Genomic DNA, 23,179 nt, shown 5'->3' with positions numbered 1-23,179 from the left:
TCAAACACTTGATATCGATAGACCTTAAAAACTAGGATTTGAAGTCAATCTGAAGACAAAATACATTTACTCCTAATTGAAATAACTACTACAAGATCTTTTGGGCTTTCCTTGCAGATGACTTAAATTTAGAGAAATGTACCTATCAAGCTTTGAAGCAACTATCTTGAAAACCATAATTCTATGGTTATCATTCTCTGAGAGTTCTACAGTTATTAATTCGGGCTTTCCTTGTAGATGACTTAAATTTAGAGAAACGTACCTCTCAAGCTTTGAAGCAACCATCTTGAAAACCATAATTCTATGGTTATCATTCTCTGAGAGTTCTACAGCTGTTAAAAAAAATTAACAATTTTTTAGGCTATGGTCTTATAGATGTTAATGATTGAAAAAAAAGAAAAACGTTTTTAACAATTTAGAAGTTATATGAATTTTCGAGAAATAATTAATGGTAAAAAAATTTAGTTAAGCCGTAGAAAATTAGTGGTTCTATAATTTATTTAAAAACTGCAATACTATAATGCTACATTCCAACATTACAAATATCAAAATGTAAATTTTCTCTCAAAAATCCTAAAACCTTTCTAATGAGGCAAAAGAGATTAAAAAACCTGAGCTGGTGGAGAAAATTTTCATCCTATGCGGCAGTTGCAGCTGAAAATGAAATGCCAAAAACAAAGTTCCAGTTGTCTTGCAACATTTTTTCCTTTAATATCATAGGACCTCTCTTTACATGATATTATATCCTTTAGTCACCTAAATGAAACCACATCCTTGTGAATTGCACTGCCCTAGAACTTTCTTTATCCTACCAAAATCTTAGCTCCACAAAACTTAACTCTGTCAATGCCATGTAGAAATCTTCTCTTTTTTGGAGCCTATATCTGAACTAAATTTTCACCAACTTGAAGACTCTTTTACTCATGTAAACCCCAACCTTGTTAATTGTACCACTTCAGAAGTTTTCTTTGGGAAAGCACTTGCTTGAAAATCTTCCTGCCAGACTATCCGAAATTTAAGAGCTTGGAAATATGCTTCTGAAAATGCTCGAGGGGATGAGAATATAACCACTTCAATGCAAAGTGAGAAAATGAGGTAGGAGACTGATTATAAAGGCAAACAGCTCATTGGCAACTTGCAAAAAGCACAAGGAGCAAGTATTGTTGAAGAAAGAGAGACGAGAGTAGAAAAATCGCTTGAATTATAGCCTTTTTGAATCAAACTAGTGCTAATATCTTCTATCACTAGGTCCAACTTCACTCTTAATGCTTACTTCCAACCCTGACATCTATATGAACTGAAGCAACACCATATTTGCTAATAGAAAAAGAAAACTTGGCCTTTAAAGGCTATGGAAATCTGCTATCATGCTACTTAACACGCTCTTACAACATTTGCTCAATTTATTTCATTTCTAGAATATTTTTGCTAGGTAATTTAATTTAGGATATTTTGAAATTCGCTCAAAATCTTTGCTTCAATAGCTCCACCTCTCAATTTAAGGTCATAAATCATAGGGTGAATCCATCCAGTGGCCCTCCCTCTATATCTTGGGTTGGGTTGTACTGGGTAGAACCTGGATCTAGCATCCCTTTCTATCCTCACCTTTCAATAGAAGGCTATGAGATTAAACCCTCCTCAGACCCTCCCATTGTTCAGATAGGTCATTCACTCGATTGAATATTATTGCAAAACTCTAGTTTAGATAAAGCTTACAATATTACTTTTAAGCTCTTCCTTACAAAGTGATATCCAACATCAATTCTTTGTGTTGTTTATGTTTTTCCCTGTGTATGATAATTTCACACTTTTATGTGCTCTTCATCTTCTGCTCTGATATTTTGGCATGTAGAATAAATGTCTCATCATCAAACGAATATAAAATTACATAATCAATTATCAAGCTGTAAGCACAAAAATAATACATTATCAACAATAGCATTGTTCGTAGGTCACATTTAGTATTTCACAAGTTCAATAACCCCGACCCTCATTCTACTTTAGAAGGCTTATAATATGTTATCTTCTGAAAGCTGTGATTTTTAGAAAAGCAAAGTCAACGTGAGAATTATGTTTATTCTCAACTTACAAATCATTGTAAATGGAATTGAAAACCTTGGCAACTGAAGCACAGGTAAATGTTCAAAATTATGCCATCTTACAATATTTAAAGAATAATTCATTGGTGGCATAGAGTTTAGATTCCAAGGAACTTAAATAGGGTTTGACGTTGTGTCATCTACAACGCCAAAATAATACTACCATTTTGTATGGAATTTCCTTCTTTTAAAATCTGTGAAAATTGGATAATGTACTAAGCATTGGGGTGGCGGCCACAAATACATATTTAGAGCACTAATATTCCAAAATCTGGACCTTGTAACTATATCGGCAAGCATAATAACTCCGATAGAGAGAAACTGCTACAATTACAAGAAAACCATGGAAAAGCAGTGGAAACATAAAAATCAGATAGGTTTGCAGTAATAATCAATTCCCTGAGTCAATTTTGATGATGAAATTGAATCTTCTGGTTGACTCAGTATTCATCTGTGGCTATATGACATCATTGTAGGTGAGAAAGCCGGAACATAAGACTGCAACTTGCAGCTTGCCACCATTACAATAAATAAATACAACTATTTATAAGCTTCTAGGATGAAATAAAATGTCTAGTTGATTATGATGATTCCAGTTCCTCTTCTTCCTCTGGATCTGCATTTATGTCTAGATATCTTTCCCTGGTGCTAGCAGTGCACGGTGGCAATAACAAATTTCTTCTTGTCAGGTTTTTTTCTTCAGCCATCTTATCTGAATTGCAAGTGACACCTTGGTGCAAATCTTCCCCATCGACAGAGGAATCACTTGAATCTAATTCCTCAGATGAATCAGATGATGATTGCTCTGACTGAAAGCTACCAGTTGATTTTCTCTTCACCTCACTGTCTCTTTCTCCATCTCTGTCTCTGGATTCAGAATCATCTTGAATTGAAGGAATAGCTAAGGTGCCAGTGCCAATTGATTGTCTTTGAGATTGAGAGACAAAATTAGGATAATCAGGGCAGAAAGTAGAGCAATATTCTGCTCCAGGAAGCTCGCCAAGAAGCTGAATAACCATAGGATGTGAGAGGCCAAACATCTCAGTTCCACTGATAGTGATCTGAATCAAAAAGAAAAATAGAATTGTTAGCTTTATATTAAATATAAGTCCAAGGGAAAAAGATTAAGATGATGATGTCTAGAATTTAGCATCAGACCTTTTGACGTTCAATTCCCCGAATCTTACTACTAGCTCCAGCAACAATGGCCCATGCACCAGATGCTGAATCCCTTTCAATAACTGTTTCAGGGCTGTCATCTGGTATTACTCGAAACAATGGACCTGCACTTCCACCATCTCGAATCGTACAAGTGTATGTAGTCCGTTGTTCTCCATCCACCATACTTGCATAAATTCTCATAGAAGTATAGCCGATAGGAAAGACATGTCGGTCCGTATGAAAACCAGCACGTTTATATTCAATTGTACCCTAGTCACAGACAAGAAAATTTCGTGTTATTGGTCTTTGGGCCTCACAAGCATTCTCTATAGTCTAGACTCCAAGTCTAATAAAAGACCAACTACACTCCAAAGGTTCTAGATATAATGACTTGTATATTAGACTCTAAATTGAGAGTCTAGTCATATGCTCAAAAGCTTAAGCTGAGATGGACATTAAATCTTTTAAAGAGCTATAGCAACATAGAGTTGTGTTTGTACGGAAGTGATTCTTTTTTAAAAGATCTTCTAAATTCTTCTTTCTTCCTCCTTTTTCTTTCGTTTAATGATTAAGTTTTGGTAATAACCCATATTACATCAATGTCAAAATTCTAGCCCAGCCTGCTATAACACTTTCTAAACAGAAATTCTTACAATAGGTTTCATCTTGATCTCCGCAATCTCAATTGTAAATAACAAAATTAAATCACACACAAATTCCTTACCAAGTACGTATAAAATTTGGCAGAAACTAAGTTCAAAGTGTTACTGCCAGCTAAATGTTCTAGTAACTATATCCTTGAAATGCTTTCTAATCAAGAAACGGGATTTTTTTCTCATCACTAATAATTTTAAATTACATGAGGACTTCCTAGAGTATCAGCACAAAAATGTCTAATAGTTTTTCTACCCTGCTGTAAATATTATCAGTAGATTGCACTGAATGAGTCTTTAACCTTGTAGAACTGATGATAAGAGGAGTGATAACTAAATATGTTATGTACCTAACATAAAACCCAGATCCATTATTATTTGGTAATGCAAGAAACATGTTATACCTGTTATCATATGGAAAACTACCTCAAATAATTGATCAATGGATTGAAAGCCATTATTTATTTAAATGATATATAGGTTATTGACCCGTTTAAAAGTTGGAATAACAAATATGGTTCTACCATTGATGAATACATCAAGTGCAAGCGGGACAAAAGGAAATAAAAGTTAGTATTCTTAAACAATCAACCTGGAATGTGAGAAATGGACATGAGAAAAGACTGCTATAACTGATGTTGAATAGCACATTTTGAAACATGGACAATGACAAGTGATTGTTATAGCTGATGTTGGATAGCACATTTGCTAATGAGAAATCAATAGAATAAAAAAATTGATTGATAAACAAAACCTAAGAGCAGGCCTTCAAATTGGTTATTAAAATTCATTAACTTTTTACATTTGACCCTGGAAGGCCCCAAAGTGCAGGGTTTTAAACATCCATTTTTGAGTCTGTTAACATTAAGAAGAGTTCAATTTTTAAGATCATCAATACGTTCTTCAGTTACGGTATCCAATTAAATTCCGCTAACATTCTTACGAGTTACGACAGTTGTTTAAGGCTATTTTCTTTTCAGAATCTAGCATGAGCCCTAGTTCTTTCTAATGCTCTTATGCTTCACTCAGTTATTATTGTGTTACAGATATTGCGCATAAGGTCATTGTTGATGAGGATTTATTCCTAAGCTCTAAATATTCAAATGAATTCAGTTTACAAATCAACTAGAATCTAAGGCCAAAACTAAAATGAGCATACCCATCCATTAAAATTACAGTTAGGAAGCAGGAATTTATTGATTTAGAAAAATGTGTAAAAGGAGCGTAAAACAAACTAGGATTCACTTTTCATTAATTAAGTTTTATTTGAATGTCATCATAAATATTCACTTAGAGGCATCCTCCACAAAACAGTAGCAATTTTGTAAACTTACTTAGTTTTGAAAGTTAGTTTGCTTTTATATTGGCTTCTATTTTATCCAAGCTCAAAGTTTAAATTTGCATGTTAACTTGTTATTCCAAAAAAAGCATTAGCACTTAAGGGGAATGCATGGAAATGCTTAAGGGTAGCTATGATACCTGTCATCAATTGTCTATAGAAAGATAGTAAGATTATAATCACAATTGGACCTAAAGGAGCAATAGTCGAGAGCAGAGAAATTGTAGGCTCATAAAAGTACCTATTAAATATTCATAGCATATGTGTAAAGTGTATATATATAAGTCTCGAGCTTGTGCAAAGGTATCAGCAGAGCTCCATATCCTTCAGCTCTTTGCCACAGCCCAGAGGGCACACCACACACATCAAACAAATGCAGCGTACCAGCAATTGTGCAGCTGCTCAAGGTACTTACTAAATATTCATAACATTATGTACGTAAATGATAAATTTAGAGCTTATTCTAAATGCAAAGGCATCATGTCAGCTCCACATCCTGTAGTTCTTGCCACAGCAAATAGGGCACACCACACACATCAAACAGATGGAGCATACAGCAATTGTGCAGCCACTAAAGGTCTATTTTGACAGCTTTACATATACCAACAAACTGATCTAGAAAAGTGTGCACAGAAAGTTTCTATTAATCATGCATATTATTTTTTTAAATGTCTCATAACTGCATACAAATCTCTGCTGAAAAGCATTTACAAAAGCAAAACGCTGCCCCAAAATCATTTTCATCTGTACAACACATGCAACCTAGAGCATGTCCCAAAAAATATAGCTTCGAGTATATACATCCTACAAACCTTGTTTTTATCTTATTTTCAGTTTTCTAAAGGCCAGAAATGACTCCAGAAGATGGATTACCTGTATCGGGGCCTACCTTATAAGACTTGGGTATAGGCTTGTTTACAGTTACAAGTATACAATATCTCAGTTGTATCATTCTTGTACCCATGGCAAGTACAGGTATTTATGAATCTGGATAGGCGAGCCACACATCCAAATATTTTATAAAATCACCACCATGTGCATTGGCTTAGTCACATGTTTGAAGATGCAGTACAATGTAGAAGCAAGCCTTAAAGCTTTTCCTATTTTTTTTTTAAAAGATTTTTGAAGACCTGATATGACTTTGGATGATTGGCTGCCTGTATTTAGGCCTACCTGATAAGACCAAGGTACAAACTTGTTACACAGATCCGAGTATGCAATTCTGGGCTATAGCATTCTTGTACCTGGGGCAAGTACATGGATTCATGTATCTGGGGAAGGGAGCCTAATTCCAGCTGTTTTGTAAAATCACAAGCATGTTCATTTGATTTTCATCATCTGTTGGGGGTAGCATCATGGAGAACCAAAACTGAACACATCCTGACCTGCATACGTTTAAATAAACTATCTATAGCATATGATTGCTATATTAATAAAGTTAATATATATTATATCATTAATATTATGATCAGATAATATTCTTATTGTTATAGTTATTGTTTAAGCTTACCCAATAGCACATACTAGGATTTGGCATATGCAAAACAACGAAATTCTCAAATGCTTTATGAATCCTGTATTGAGTTTACTGTCAACCAAACATTTGGTTCAGAGAAAGTATGATATGAAGCCAACCGAAACCAGTGACAAATTTATGGGCCAGACATAAACATATATATATTTTGAGGGGAAAAATATGAAATAACCCTACTCAGTTTATGAACTTGACCATACATAATATAGCATATTTCAGCTAGCCTCGACCCAAAGAAAAAATTGTGATTGGATGAATAAGTTTAAAAATTCCAAATAATTAAAGAATGAATCCAAATTATAAATAGACAAAATTAGTAGATCAAAACAACTTACAAGATCCAAAATGGTGAGTCGCTCAGTTAGAGCAAGTGGAAGAACGGGCCTCCCATCAGGTGTTCGAGGAATTTCTATATGGCGGGTGCGCTTGAAACGCCTTGGTTCTTCAGTTATTTCATTCTCTTTATCCTCAACAAAATTCCGCTTACGCCGAGCCTGTTAACAGTAAATTGTACTTCCTTATATAAGAAACAGGATACCATGCAGCAGCAGGGTTTACAAAACGATAACTCATGAAAGTTCAGACCATAGTCAGAAGATAATATGTGGCAAGATAAGAAACAAAAAGATAGTTGGAAAAGACTTTTCCATTTGGCACTATTAGAACAGACACAATACTCAAAACCACGTCCAACTTTTCAAATTACAAACTAATGTAAGTCCAATGGTCTTGAATGAAAACATAAAACTGTAAGCTTGTCCACACAAGTGGAATTCAACAAAAAAAATTAAAAAATGTCAGCATTTGATACATCAGCATGGTTTGACATTTAAAGATTAAAAGAAATGAACTTTACATATTCTATTAGAATATTTAATTATATTTTAGTCACCTATATTTAGTTCCTTGTTTAATGGTCATTTAAATTTTTAGTTAATTAGCTTTTAAGCTTTATTTAGCATTTAGCTTTTTCTTTTTAGTTAATTAGCTTTTAAACTTAATTTAGCTTTTACGCTTAATTTAGTTTTTAGCTCTTTAGTCTTTTACTTTAACGTTATGTTCTAATTATAGAACATCGTCTTGTAACCTCTTTATATACATCTGTATATCATTCAATGCAATCATCCGATTATTGAATCATTCATTCAAAAAAAATTTCATGGTATCAACGGGTCGATGAGGTTATTTAAAGTTTGGCGAATTTTTTAATAAAAATTCATGACCTTCTTTCTAGAATATTTTTCAGATTTTTTTTTTTATTATTGTTTTTTTAATAAAAAACGGATTTTGCTTTTTGAAGGCTTTTTGAGGGTTTCGAGGGTATCTAGTTCGTGGGTGAATTTCTTTGTGCTGAGCAGCAGTTCATGTTTTTTAGGGTTCTGGAGATTTTCGGGCCTGCAACCTGGAGGTTTTTTTTGCAGATTGAAAATTTTCCTAGGGTTTCTACAATTTTTTACTAGGGTTTTGACCCTTCAGTTCAAGTCGAAATTTTATTCTGGTTGCAGATTCTTGATGGGTTTTTCGAGACCTCAACTGGGTTGTCATCAGATTTTTCTAGGTGCATCGTTTTTTGTGCCTCAATTTTTGAGCCGTCGGATTTGCATTCTGATTTCAAATTCTTGGTGGGTTTTTTGAGACCTTTTTGGGTTGGTCTCAACTTTTTCTGTGTGCCTCGTTTTCCGTGCCTCAAATTTTGTGCCAGTAAATTTGCCTTGGAATTTAAAAACAGTTAGCGATTTCTGCTAATTCTGTGGACGTCAGGAATTTTGGTGTCTTTTGGGCGCCGTTTATGTTGTACATCCGACCTAGGGTTTCTGCCCCTATTTTTTTTTTTTGCGTTTTTTTGGAAAACAAACTCATCAATATTTTTCTGATTTTTTTCTGCAAATTATTATTTTTTCTAATTAATTTTCAGGAAAAATTTCAGGTTTTAAGTATGCAGAAAATAATAATTTCTGGGTTTCTTCCAAACCTCGAAATTCGCGCCTTAAAATTTGTGCCAGAATTCTCCTCCAGGGTGTCAGATTTTTGTGCAGTTGCTTCTATTCTAATTTTTGAATCAGATTCTTCTGTCTCATGCTTTCACTAGGTTGACCTCATTCAACCTCCATTTTCGTGATGGCATCTTTGACCAACATCATGTTGGAACACAGTCAAAAGTTGAACAACTATCACAACACTTGGAAACAATGCACGTTCACAATATCTGAATATCGTTACCCTTTATCAGATTGATTTAGGCCAGACCTTGTCTTACATGTCCCAAGGTTTTCAGGATTTTTTGCTGAAAAATTGTCGGTCGGTTTTCTGATTTTTTCCCACAAAAAATCATGGGAGGGCTTTCACGTTTTTTCCTCAAAAATTGTTCGTAGGGTTTATAATTTTCCCTTAAAAATTATCTCATTTGTAATCCGCGATATTCGCGTAAGATTTTAGTTATCTGTCATCCGCAAAGCTTGCATGGGATTTCTAAGTTTTCATTATTTTTTCTTCAAAAATTGTTTGCTGGTTTTTACGATTTTTTCCTCAAAAATCATCTGTAACTCGCGTGGGATTTGTGATTCGCGAAGTTCTCTGGTTTTGATCAATTTTTCTCTTTGTTGCAGTCAGTTTGGGTCGCACCTGTCAGGGTGAACATCTACAACCGTGGTATCTTGCAGTCAGTTTCGGAGTTGTTACTCTTCTGCAAAAGGGTTTGCTGATTTTTTCCTCAAAATCATGGTTTCAAGCTTCAGTAATTCATGTGTGCCAGATCTCTAATTTGCATGTGAAGGCTACATTAGCTTGGATGGCTTTTGATACTCTTTGGTCATTTACATTCCGCAGATCCTGGGAGGGTCTCCATCGCAACAGATTGTTCTTTTCGTTTGTGATCAAAAGACTTGCAGTGCCTTTTGTAGGGTAGTTAGTACATAGAATGACCATTAAGGGAGGGTATTAGAATATTTAATTATATTTTAGTCAATTATATTTAGTTCCTTGTTTAATGGTCATTTAGATTTTTAGTTAATTAGCTTTTAAATTTTATTTAGCATTTAGCTTTTTCTTTTTAGTTAATTAGCTTTTAAGCTTAATTTAGCGTTTAGCTCTTTAGTCTTTTACTTTAACGTTATGTTCTAATTATAGAACATCATCTTGTAACCTCTTTATATACGTCTGTATATCATTCAATGCAATCATATGATTATTGAATCATTCATTCAATTTATTTTTCATTCCACACAATCTGATGTCCCTAAAGTATCTAGCGGGTATGAAATATTGTTAACGTGAAATAGGTTTTTTAACAACATGATACTCCTTACATCATATTCTTAATCCCTGGGATGCAAGAATTATTCCATTAAAAATAATCCTATTCAGTACATTAATGAGGAAGTAGGGCATGCTTTATGTGATTATTCATTGAGATATTTCATGGGATATTACCTTTGAATAAGCAGCACCTATTATTCCATTCATATCACCTGGATAATATTGAGATTTACAAATACATATATAGGTTACATGTGATTAATGATGAATGATTTCAGATAAAGAAAAGATGATTATCTAAAGAAATGAGTTTCAACAAATGTTCTAAAAACAAAAATTGCAACCCCATTCCACTTTGGACACATCAAAAGTTAGAAAATGTCACATGATTGCCAGGTGAAGCATCTCCTACCCCCTGAGATGTGTCTCAGAGATGGAGGTGTGTCTCCAATACCAGAGATGTCCCTGGAAACTTCTTGATGCATAGGGTGCTTATGGCTGCCGTCTCCAAAATCCCAACCGGAAATTGACATCTCCCACCAGAAAACTTAGGGCAAGACACAGTAAAAGGCAAAAAAGGAAGGCAAATAAATTAAATAAGCCTGCAGCAAAGCAAAGTCGTAGGGAAAGAACTAATAAGGAAACCATACCACAGGAAGGCAAAAGTCCATGCAAAGTTATAGTGATTAGATCTACTGAAGATCTACTGACAGTGTAGACTTTTTGAGAGGATCATGAACAGTTGTCTGACTGACTTCTTGTCATTGTAATGGTCTAAAGAGAAATTGCCTTTACTATTTAGCTGACAATATTGAGTGTGCCCAACACCCATATTACCTTACTTTCACTGAACTATTTAGAATGGCTAAGGTACCAGCAGTATAAACAATTTTAATTTAATTGTTGTTCAATTTTAAAGTTAATGTTAAACATTATCACTGTTCTTATTTTCAAACTTCTATGTCATGATATTTTTTGGAAATTATTAAATTATAAAAAAAACGACGTCTCCAAGTACCCCCCGTCTCCTGATAACCTTGGGAAATGATTAATGGGATTCATTATTTGCTCAGGAAATCTCACATGCACCTAAACATCAAATCTAACTGAGTTGCTTATAAAGCTTGACATGTGCAATGCTTTCTACCACAGTTACTAGACGTTCATTATCATTTTTCCAAAACCAACTTCTTGTAAAGTCACTAGATTCTGATAAGCATAAAACATTCATGACATTTGAAACATTACAACACTATATTGAAGGAGGCATGATGTCATTGATCTCAACATAGACCCCATGTTTTGCATGCCCTAAAGATAAGACAAAATTGGTTCTATATGAACTGTTCCACATCCCTTTCTGTGTCATTCCAAATCGTTTCAATTGTCCTTATTCTTTGTTCAACAATGACTGAATTTCCAGTATTATGAAACAGTGTTAATAGCAAAGCAGAATCCCAAATTCAGAGATATGATACCCTTCAACCTCCAATATTCACTAGTTTCTAAGGTATGGAGATGTTGAACTCATTTAGGTCATCCATAGAGACCATATTTGCTAAGAACTCTAGGATTCTCTTCTAGGTTTCTAAATTTGACTTCCAAGATAACATTTTTTCTTTCAAACCTATTGTCATGTGGGCCTTCATATTTCTTGAGATGACTTATAGACCTGAGACACCCTCCTAAGGAAACTGACTTCCACTAAAACATGTGCGAAGTGATTTGTGACACCATAGATAAAGCAAAAAGCAACCCATTTTTTATAAGCCCTTCATTATTTCCAACCATGGAAGTTTGTTTGAGGGTGGTTCTATGTAACAATATCGTGCAGATTTGTTTAAGTAGGTAAATTAACAAGGTTGGAAACATCAACCAGCAAACAACCCATTTTTTGTACCTTCATCATTTCTAACTACAAGGAAAAGTAAATTGTCTTCTATTTTTGCCATAGCTTCAGAAAAATACACTATGGACCTTACTAATATTTCAGCCTATCTGCTAGTGTCTTCAATACCGCTTTTATTGTCTATCAGGCCATTTACCTTGTAGCTTTTGTGTGCAGCATTCTTGGTGACAGGTACAATCCTGAAACTGCCATTGGGAGAAATTTTAGTGTATGAGGCTCAAAGGTGCAGACTATAATTACCTCAATTTTTATCTCTCTTAGTGGAAATTGGCGTCTTCAATCTGCCTTCAAAGTTATTCTCAGATCAGGATGATGAAGTAGGGATTAAGCATCTAGTGCAATCCCTGCTTCATACCACTCCAATTTCTAGAGTGTCCACTGTTTGATAAATTGCCCTAAAAATGTGTTCCACTTGAAGTTATCGAAATCAATTCATTTCATGAATTGAGAGCCAATATGTAGTCAACCATCCAAGAATTTTAATTTCAAATTGATACTTTTATTAATGTTTAAAAAATCCAAATTACTTTTGAGCTCCCCTCTATCATAAGAACGGGGGCTGCTAGTTCATTGATAATCATGCTACTTCAACATGCTCTTCCCCGTTTCCTCTTATTTTCTCTGTAAAGATTTAACTTGCTGAATGGAGATGGCATTTAGGGTGTAGAAGTCATTAGTTTTGGTAGTGTAAAGAATATGGTGATATTTTTCATTTTTTTGGTGAGTAATCTCCTTCAAAGATAGGCAAGAACTGACAGAAATTATACTTCTAGCCTAAAAAGAAACAGACTTCGGCAGGAAAAAAACAGCAGATTGGTGTAAAAATTGCAGGTCAGCATTTTATAGCAAAAGAAAAGAAAATATCATGATAACAAAATCTCAGTCAGCAAGAAATTCAAAATCTCGTGCAATTTTCATGAAAATATCAAGGAGAGTACAGGACAACCTCTCCCTAATGCATCACTCTACATCCATTCATTCTCCCTAATGCTTCATTCTACATCCATTCATTCTTAAGAATTAAAGAGATCAAACAGAATATTTAGGAAGTTGTGAATAAAGGACACGTCAGGCCCAGCTTTTCAACTTGCAACAATCTTATTGTGTGTGCGCCAAAGGAGGATAACAAACAGAGGTTGTGCATTGATGATGGAGCCTTCAAGAAACTTGCTATTTTGAACTAAGAAAAGAATACCTCCTGAATCAGCTCCACAATGCTGAGTTCTTTACCAACATAGACCTCTAATCAAGAATCAACTTGATCACGAATGCTTATTGATGTAACCATGTGAAATCTTTTTATGTCAACTTCTCAGATCATAATCCCTGATGCCTACTCAAGATGCATCATATTTTCTCTTCATCCCAACAATGGATCACGATGTATGATCCCAAACATTGATGTAAAAAATTCACTTGGTTACATCTAGAAGCATTCATGATAGCTAATATGGTCTGTAAATATTTTGTCTCTAGTCACTAAATTCATGTTCAACCCTCAAATCTTTGGAAACTGCATTGAAAGCAAAGGCATATTTGTTTCAATTGTTGGTTATGCTGTCTGGTTTGATCAATGACATATTGGCATTCAAGTGGATGATGAGAAACATCCCACTACACTTGACAATATCATTTGATGCTGTCTAGTGTCTACCATGACAGTGCATTAAGTCACAATAGAACATGGTTAAGAATGTTTGAATCATATCCACCAAGCACTCCACTCTCCACAACAACACACTTGTTTGCAAATATGCATAAATGCTCATTCGCCATGAACAAATACAATACTTGATATACATTAAGTACATGTATATCCAGCCGAGATTAGTGTCATTCATGAACAATCTACACTAACCATCCTCACAAAACATTGTACTTGGGTTTCGCAACTTCTATGGGAGTTTTACACTGAATTTTTCTCACATTGCTTGATCATTGACATATGTAATAGCATGAAAGAAAATCTAGATACAGTACTCTATGTGCATTAAGTGCATGTAGATCTGGCCAAAAATAGGGTCATTCAAGAATGACATACACCAAACTTTCATACAAAATCTTTATGCAGGATTGGCAATTTTTACAGTAAGTTTCTACTTTGTTTTTCCCAAATCACACGGTCTTTGGATCAGTTAATAGTGTGAAAGAAAAATTCATTTGGTCAACAAAGTGGAGGAATTGGAATGCGAACTTTGTTTCATGCTATCGCTTGCACTTCTAGAACTTTAGCATCCATTTGAAATTATGTGGACACCTTGAGTATACACTTCAAGCAATTCTTAATCAAATTGGTCACCTAGTTGTTTACCATGGTTAAACATTCACTATCATGGTAAGAAAGTATTGCACATTTGACTAGGCATGTAAGCATTAAATTGCAAAAGAAGACCATTAATCATATGTACCACAAACCCATTGCATTTGTTGAAACAGCCTACAACACAAGTGACATTAGGGATAATGTTCTTGGCTCTTAACTAGATATCCCAATAATTATTTATCATCATGGCTAGTTATCCTATCCTATTGCCCATATCTAGGATTGAGTTTAGCCATCTAAGTGAATATTGCCAATAACAATCAATACACAACCAAAGAACACACAAGTTTCCATATGCGAAATACTTCCATTATTTTATATCAACTTATCTCACATGACTACATATCATCATTAGTGCTCAATGCTTAAAATAGTTTAACCTCCTTTCCCAATCCTATCCCTTAGGCTTACAAAGAAAGTCGCCAATCTATTCTCTTCCCTTAGCCTAGAATAGACTAAATCAAGAGCTCCAAAACCTCCAATAGTTGCTGGTTTCCTCCATGTGTGAATTTATATACTCCCAAGGCTAGGATTTAGCACTAGCTAACAAGATTTTTCCCTACCCCAACACCTATCCTCCAAGTTATGCCACGTGATAGCAAATCCATGATATCTGACACATGGATGCTAAATGGGATCAAATGTCCATTATTTGTTGCCATTTGCAATCCTCACTAGTCCACCTATCTCTCACCTTATTCAATGACCTTTTATCTCAAGCTGATTGCCAATTAGTAATCATCATATTCTCCTATGATGAGCATGTTGTTGATGGTACTCTTTTTTTTTTGGTGCCAAAATCCAACACTATCTATTTATCTATCTCAGTCAAGGCTTCAGGACACTCTTCTTATACTTATGTTGTAAACACCTCCACACATGAATTGCCAATGGTGTCACTTGACTGAAAGATTTTGTTGTCCTTGCATGCCCTAGAGGCTTTAAATTTTATATAAAGATTCTTGTGTTCTTGCACTAGCCCTTGCCATTTATTCACTATCCCTAGGCATATTTCCTTGACCTCTCGACCAGCATGGCATCCATAATCTACCCTTGAAGCAATCCCTCCTTTAGAAGTTCCATCTCCACTAATGCCTGCTTTCGAGCATCATTCACTACATTGAGCAATGTTTTCAGTCCACTCTTCAATGGTTTTGCTACTAAAAAGATCTCATCCATGTCAATCTCTAGCCTTGATCTAATGATAATCTCAATTGTTTCTCTCAAGTTCCCTTCATCCCTTTCTATTTCATCTAATTGTTCCAAGGTCATCAAGATTCCTAAATTTTATAGTCTTTCACTTTTCTCTTGCTCTTGAACATCCTTTGCATACTTTCTCAAGCTCCATCTGTCACCAACCTCACCATTTGTATCTAGTATTTTTGCAGCCCTTGCATTCACCACAATGTGTTGTTCCTCTCCCTTTCCCCTATGCAAAAAAGTTATTGTGGTCATTACTGTCACCTCTACTCTCTCATGTTCTATGTTTGTGATGCATTTTAGTTGTTCATCAAACAATTTAGTTATTACATTGTTGACTCTTTTTTAGTTAATGACAATCACCAACACTCTTTAACCAGGTCTTCCCTGGCACAAAGGCTTGTTCCTCTCCCTTTCCCCTATGCAAAATAGTTATTGTGGGTATCACTATCATCTCTACTCTCTCATATTCTATCTTTGTGATGCATTTTATTTGTTCATAAGCAATTTATTTGTTACACTGACGACTCTTTTTTAGTTAGTGACAAACACCAACACTCTTTAACTGGGTCCTCTCTGCCACAAAGGCCTGTTCCTCTCCCCTTCCCTTATGCAAAGTAATTATTGTGGGCCTCACTATCACCTCTACTCTATCATATTCTATCTTTGTGATGCAGTTTAGTTGTTCATCAAGCAATTTAGTTATTACATTGACGACTCTTTTAGTTAGTGACAAACACCAACACTCTTTAACCAGGTCCTCCCTGCCGGAAAGGCCTTTGTACCACTTCCAAGAACTAAGAAAATGATTCTAAGTCTTTTATCGTTAGCAGTCATTGCAGTTTCACAAAACAAGGACCTAAATTGGTAGTGTCACAATTGATAATCCTCCCTTTCCTACCCTATCAGATTTCTTTTCAAACTCCTCACCTTCCTTCTCTTGGTTGGTTATCCCTTAAACAAGAATACCTCTTGCATCCCTGAGATCTTTACTTCTTTGGTGTTTTCTATGGCGTGGCTTATTACAACTTCATTGTTGATTTTTGTGTTTCCTTCTCTGGCATGTCCTTGGGAATTTCTATGCTCAAATCCAATCCTTAGATTTTGATAACTTTTGCCATAACCACTGGTATCTTTGCCATTTCTTCTTTTAATGGCCTCCTTTATTGCAATACACCATTGACTGTTTTTTTTCCATGCACAAACATCCATTAATTATTAAATTCTTTTGCAAACTTCTATTCCGATTCTTCCATTGTGTTTCATAGACAAATCAAGAACATCAAATTTATCTTTACCATAGACAGGTGCATAGTTGTTGGTCACATTTGTATCCAATTGGTTCAGGTAGTAAAAGATCTTTCCCTTGTCAGAAAAATAAGGCAGCATTATCACCTCTTTTAAATAACCTCTCCCAATTCACAACCAGGTGAATATTATGCTTCTAAGCATAAAAGAAGAGTTCTGAAAAGTAATCTTTATATCCTTCCGATAAACCATCCAATCAATTTATACTTCCATTCAATGGGACCTTCATGGGCCTGCTCTTTGTTTGGCATTTATACTGATCTCCATGCCAAATATGAAATTCACTTTGTTACTGCTTGTTTGAACTTGTACTTCCTTCTTTGCTAAAGTTTCCTAGCGCGTTAAGGGGCCCTAGACCCAAAAGGCTGGCGGGTTGCCAACAACACCAAGAGGGTATTTTACTTCATCAATGCTAAGTTTATGCAGAATAAGGGTGAAATGACCAAGATTATGAGTAGCAACATGACTAAAAGACCACTAAACCAATCAGCGGTAAATAAACAACCATTAGCTAACTTCAACGAATTTTATGGAATGCACATACATCCATCACATCTAGAGAAGACACATAACTAGCAGGTCCTTATGCTATGCTTATTAAGAAAAGAATCCTCCCCCTCTCCTATGAATAAACTCTCTCTTTCTGAATTCCCGACATGATAAAGAATCCAGCATTAATCTTTCAGATTTTAATGAGTTAGAGTGAGGAAGGGCAGACAATTGCAAATGCTTCCTCAGATTTTAATGAGTTAGAGTGAGAGGCAGACAATCACAGGAGATCATCTATATTAGGCAATAGATGTACGGGTGCAAATATGTATGCTCCCATGGAATACAAATCATTCAGAATACTTAAAGTCAAAGTCTTTTACCATAACCTTTGGAAACAATGAACATTTGCAAAATGATTTTTTTTCTCCAAGCTTTCACCATGCACAGTATTTGACCAAGCCCTTAAAGATATAAGGACACGCAGACAAAAAAAGGATAGAGACACAGCACACACATGTCTCACTCTAATTCATGAGGATAATACACCTAATTCTTACCTCTCTGCATTTCCATTCTCTTATACTAAATCAAATACACAGAAAATTTGAGGAGACCACCTTACCACATTCTCAAAACAGTTAGCTATCTTTTCCAGTAGAGAAGAGCACACAGCAGAACTGAGCAGAATGGAAATGGTTAAAAAGAAGAGAAGGTAATTTCTTCTAATTTATCTACACAACCTATTCTTTCCAGGGGTTTAAAATTCATAAAACCCTGCAAAGCTTAACACCCCCTTAGAAAACCTTTATCTCAAAGAAAATTTACAAGTGTGGATCAAAGGATGCAAGAAAGCTATGAGCCCTTCATCATCACGAAAAGTCACAAAAAAACTCAGGTTGCAGAACCAACGGAAAGAAAATGAAGAGAGTGAACCAGAAGCAAGAACAGAGAAGACTCTCTTTAGTTTTAACAGAGATGAGCTTGACAACCTCAAATGCAGACCCAGATTCTTAAAAAAGTGGTACTAACTGTAAAGGCTAAAAAATAACAAATCTGGATTCAGTGGGGAAGGGTGAGGGGAGGGGGCGGGAGTTGGAGGGAGCTTAAAATCATCTCACAAAGCCCACACCACCTAGGCATTGGGAGTAGATCCAAATAAACCAAATAAGTGGGGAAAAAAAAAGGGCACAAATGGGTGAGAGCCCCCATCAACTGTTATTTATCGGTTTGATTAAAGTAAGAAAAAGCCAAGAAGGGTTGCCTAATTGAGAGGGCTTGAGCTGCATCAACTACAATGATGCTTTGGAAATCTTTGCCCATAGAGAGTCAGAAGCCCCCGTCAAAGATGACAAATCACTTTCATATTCACCATCAGATCAGTGACCTCACTTCTATTCCTTCTAATATGCTCAAACGGAAGTCAACTTTTTAAGCCAGCTATTTTAATTCTTCTATTAATGCTATATGCTGAAATCCTTCACTGGCACTGCTATTATTACTTCTATCCAGATAGTACACAAACAGAGAAGCAGCAGTTTTCTGGACCAGCTTCAGAGGTTCACTTTAAAAATTAAATAACCATGCTGCGAGTAGCTGCTTTGTTGTATCTTTGAGCACTAAGGAAATTCCAAATTTTCAAAAACAAACCCAAATTTACCATGCATATGGGTAGTGAATCAGTATGTGGTCACACTCCAATGCTTGATGGTATAATAGACATATAAATGGACACAAAATACTCTTCTTAATTTTTCATATAGATCAAGTTATCCACTTGGAAGCCAAACACAAGAATGAGTTACCTTACGTATGCCTATGGAGATCCAAACCTTCCAGTAAGCAAATTTTTAAAGGTGTCTTTCAGATACTAACGAGGCTTCTTTAAATGCTATTTCAGTGTCATCTGAGCTGAGACAATGCTCTCCCAGATTAACATTTCAGGCTTTCAGCCCTAATATTGAAAAGGAGAGGAATGTAAAGGATCTTTTCTCAAGCTTGCAATCTCTTGACAAAAATGAATGTTGAAACCCTTCTGATTCTAAACGATGTAATTGTTGGCCATGGAAGTCCAATATTAGATTGCATACTAAGCTAAATCCCGAAATTCCTCCTAAGGAATCAAGGGTAACCTTTCTACTCAGACATCCTTAGAAAGGTGACACTTTCTCCCTTCTTAATCCGCCAGTAGATTTTGGTTATTCTTAATAAATAGTTCACACATTATAGTCTATATGTTCACAACAGAGTGCAATATAGGTAATCAAAGACTACAACAATTTCTTGTAATATACAGAAGCTATAAAACTGCACATACACATATAAAACAATCCTGTACACACACAATCAAAAAATCCAGAAGAAAGACCAAGAGAATTTATAGCTTAACATCAATCTACTCTCAATGCATAATTCATTATTCAGTTGATCTGAATAAATGCTATTTTTGGCTTCTGTCCAATATAATAATAATATTGGTTATTTCCATCATATCAAGAAGGATAATTTCATATTCATAAACAAGATTCCTACAAAACTATTTATCTCAACAGCTCTATTGTCCTAAGATCCATTGATATTTAACCGCAATGCTAAAATACCATCAAAAATAGGGTTTTGCAGACCTTAAGTTTTCATTATGTAAGAAGATCCAACAGCTTAAATGTTTCAAGGCAATGAGAAAAACCTTTAGCTTACGGAGGTGACGACGAAGATTACTACCAATGAATCTGAGGCGTTTCATGCAAGCTTTAGGATCAAGGTGGCTACCAGATTCTGAAATGGGATAAGCATTACTGAAGCTCAAATTGTTGTTTCCAAATATCATTTCCCAATTCCCAAAACCATGTGCCAATACACCCTGTATGCACAAACAAAATCATCCATTCATTAGAATCTTTGAAGAAAAAAGAAAAAATGTGCAAACATTCTGAATTAGCCAAATAGCAAATTTCTTTCAGTTGAGTTTGTCTCAATTTCTGTCCCTAGAATAGAATTTGGTGCTCTCAGGCTCGACAAAGTGACAAAGGAATAACCATGCAACTGATTAAGGCCCTCTAAAAAGGATACTCAATAAACTATAAAGCTTTCTATATTTCTCACAATTGATTAAGGCCATATTGCTCACACATGCTCAAATATATAACATGAATCACAGCTTACAATTACAGTACAGTTAATCACTAAGTTTGCTCTAGATACATTTCCTGCCTACAGTATGAAATTTATACTCATTGCATAAGACTCGCAGAGAAAAACCAAGCACTACTCTTCTTTAAGAACCATAAAAAGAACAAGCAAAAACTGGCATAGAAGTCAAGATAAGAACAGACCTTCACCAATTCTCTGTCATGATGCCCTGCCTCCCACCAAGATGGCATATTATTCCGTTGACTAAGTGGCAGACTTAAATGACCCCAATCTTCTCGTAAGAGATTCATTGCTTGCTTCAAAGTATCAATCAGTTCAAGCCTCTCTTTTAGACGTACCTTTCCAATAGGCAAAAAATGAAAATAAATGTGTGAGAAAGAGGGTCTGCTCAAGCAAGCAGGAACAAATCCAATGAAATGGTGAGAACCATACTTGCTAGCACAAGCAAAAATTTACAGAATACATCTACTTTGAGCAACATTTTATCTGAACATTCCTAGAGGAAAGTTAACATATCTTATATGTGGAGAAACAGCTGTTGATGTATTTCAATGATTTACAGGATGTGTGATAATAGGAATACAATTGCTGCATAAACATAAGATATTCTTCAAAACTCTACTTTCCTTCCTTATTTGTAATCAACGAATGTCTCACACAAAGCATACAAAATAAATTTTAGTATGTAAATTTGGTACTTTCTGTTACGGCCTTTTACTTTATAAAATTCTAATTCCAGCAATCTTTGGAACCTTCTAAATAACAGAGTGATGCATAAAAACTGCATATGCAAGTGTGTTCAAACCAAAAATTGTTAAACACATTTACAATTGTAGTTTTACAGGTTTTGACTTAATAATATTTCTGAATATATTTCTGTAATATTCAGAACTTATGTTAAAAGCAACAAATTGCAAGAATGTTGAAAAAATAAAAATATGCATACATGTTTACAATGATACTTTTAGAGCACATCTTTAACGTTGAGTGCAACAGGAATAACTGCGGCCCAAAATAATGGGCATTTAGTGTTTTCAAGGTTGGCAATATTAATATTTGAACTTGAGTTTGACAATGTCCTGTGTTCAACCTTTTAGTTTTTTTCATTTTTGGACAAGACCAGTCTAAATACCTATACTCAAAGAAATTCCTAAATTTAAAAGGTAAATTTTCACCATCTAGCTTTTGTTTCCAGGCATTATTCATCAACAGAATCTTGAAGCAAGACAGTTAAGGTTTTTGCAAGTATCCACATGAAATTTAGGTTACAGTCAACATAATTGATTCATGAAATCAACAAAATTGTTTCAAGGATGTGCTCAATCTGTTCAGAGCCATCAATCAACGAAACCAAGGGTAAAAATACAGGCATTAAAATAATGTTGTTTTTTATTTGTAAATTGTGGGATTACGGCCCACTCCCAATAAATGAACAAATTAAATAATAAAGACCGCCTTAGACCCACAAATGGGGAGCACAAAATTTGATGAAAAGACTGGAGAATCCTAAAGAAAGCTCAAAAGACCAAAGTCTCAAGGCATAGAGATTAACTGGCGAATAGGCTGCTCCAGACATAGCAACTAAAAATCAACCACCCTGTAGGAGCAACTCATTTAGCCTTTATGGCTATCCCCTTCCTCCTAGTGAGGAGGGCATCCATGGTCCATTGCATTCCTTCATCAATTGCATCTCTGCCTTTGATACGGAACTTCTCTGCTTCTGATTTGCATCCTTACTTCCTTTTGGAAGGGAAGTTTGGTTTGCAAATGGCACTAGCAGTTTGGGATATAGTGCATTTTCTAACAAGCACAGCCACATCATCTAAAGCCAAAAAATCAGAAAAATACTCATCTGGATCATCCATGAAAAGAAAAGAGCCCTTAGAATCACAACCATTACCAGCCACCTCAATCAGTTGGACAAGACCGAGAGGATCTGCGTTGAGCTGAGAGGGAGGTGGCTCGCTTAGAAGACCGTTGGGCAATTAAGAGGGCTGCTCCAAAGTAGAATAATCCGCAACTAGGGCCATAGGAGTAGGCACGGGATCCTCCTAAGCAGCCAAAAACTTCCAATGATTACGCCAAACAAAATCTGCATCTGGATTACCCGACTTCTTGATCCATTTCTTTTGGCTGAATCTCTGTGAAGTGGCTGCCCTGGAAGTACAACCAGCAACTTTGTGCCCGATCTTGTTGCAGTGAAAGCACCTGAAGGGGAGACCTTGTTCATAATTAAAATAAACTTGGTGTAGTTAACAAATTGAGCATTAAGGGGGGGTATTAAAATAATATTGTTATATTTAGTTATAATGGTCAATTAAGTTGTTAGGATAGACTTTAGGAATATTCTTTATTCTTTTAGTTGTCATCTGTTTTTCTTAGTTGTTGATACTTAATCTTATTCTTATTGGATAAATTGTTTGTAACTCTATGTATCATTACTTTCTGTAATATGGTATGAAAGCTTGGGTTTTCAAGACCTCAGGATAGGTGAACGCAAGTTCGTATTCGTGAGAAAGAATTTAGCAAACGAAGTCATTCAAATTGGTACAAGGGTTTTTGCCAAATTTTTTCAGTAAATTCATGGATTTTGAAGTTTTTTTTATGGGTTTCCTTTGATAAATTCATGGGTTTTATTTATGCTCCAAATTGCGCAAGGGCTTTTAGAAAATTATTTCCATTCCAAATCGTCCTGGTTTTTTGGATGAAATGCCCCATTTTTTGTCTGCAAAATTGCTCTAGGGTTATTTATGTTCATG

General features: G+C 35.3%; 1 protein-coding gene across 5 annotated transcripts in view; it reads right to left on the bottom strand.

The window, feature by feature from the left end:
- Positions 1 to 2,137: 2,137 nt before the first annotated feature.
- Positions 2,138 to 23,179, bottom strand: part of LOC131060987 (uncharacterized) — a 112,056-nt gene continuing 91,014 nt past the window's right edge. For all 5 annotated transcript variants that reach the window (XM_057994486.2, XM_057994484.2, XM_057994482.2 and 2 more), the window contains exons 10-14: positions 20,603 to 20,758; positions 19,957 to 20,130; positions 7,122 to 7,280; positions 3,258 to 3,530; positions 2,138 to 3,160 (exon numbers count right to left, since the gene is read on the bottom strand). In XM_057994486.2, coding sequence (XP_057850469.2) covers positions 2,681 to 3,160; positions 3,258 to 3,530; positions 7,122 to 7,280; positions 19,957 to 20,130; positions 20,603 to 20,758 — 1,242 coding nt within the window. In that variant the 3' untranslated portion in view covers positions 2,138 to 2,680. The remainder of the gene's footprint in view (positions 3,161 to 3,257; positions 3,531 to 7,121; positions 7,281 to 19,956; positions 20,131 to 20,602; positions 20,759 to 23,179) is intronic.

Source organism: Cryptomeria japonica, chromosome 9 (assembly GCF_030272615.1).
Source record: "Cryptomeria japonica chromosome 9, Sugi_1.0, whole genome shotgun sequence".
NCBI classification, from domain to species: Eukaryota; Viridiplantae; Streptophyta; class Pinopsida; order Cupressales; family Cupressaceae; genus Cryptomeria; species Cryptomeria japonica.
Note: the sequence above shows the minus strand (reverse complement) of the source record. Positions and strands in the feature narration are given on the sequence as shown.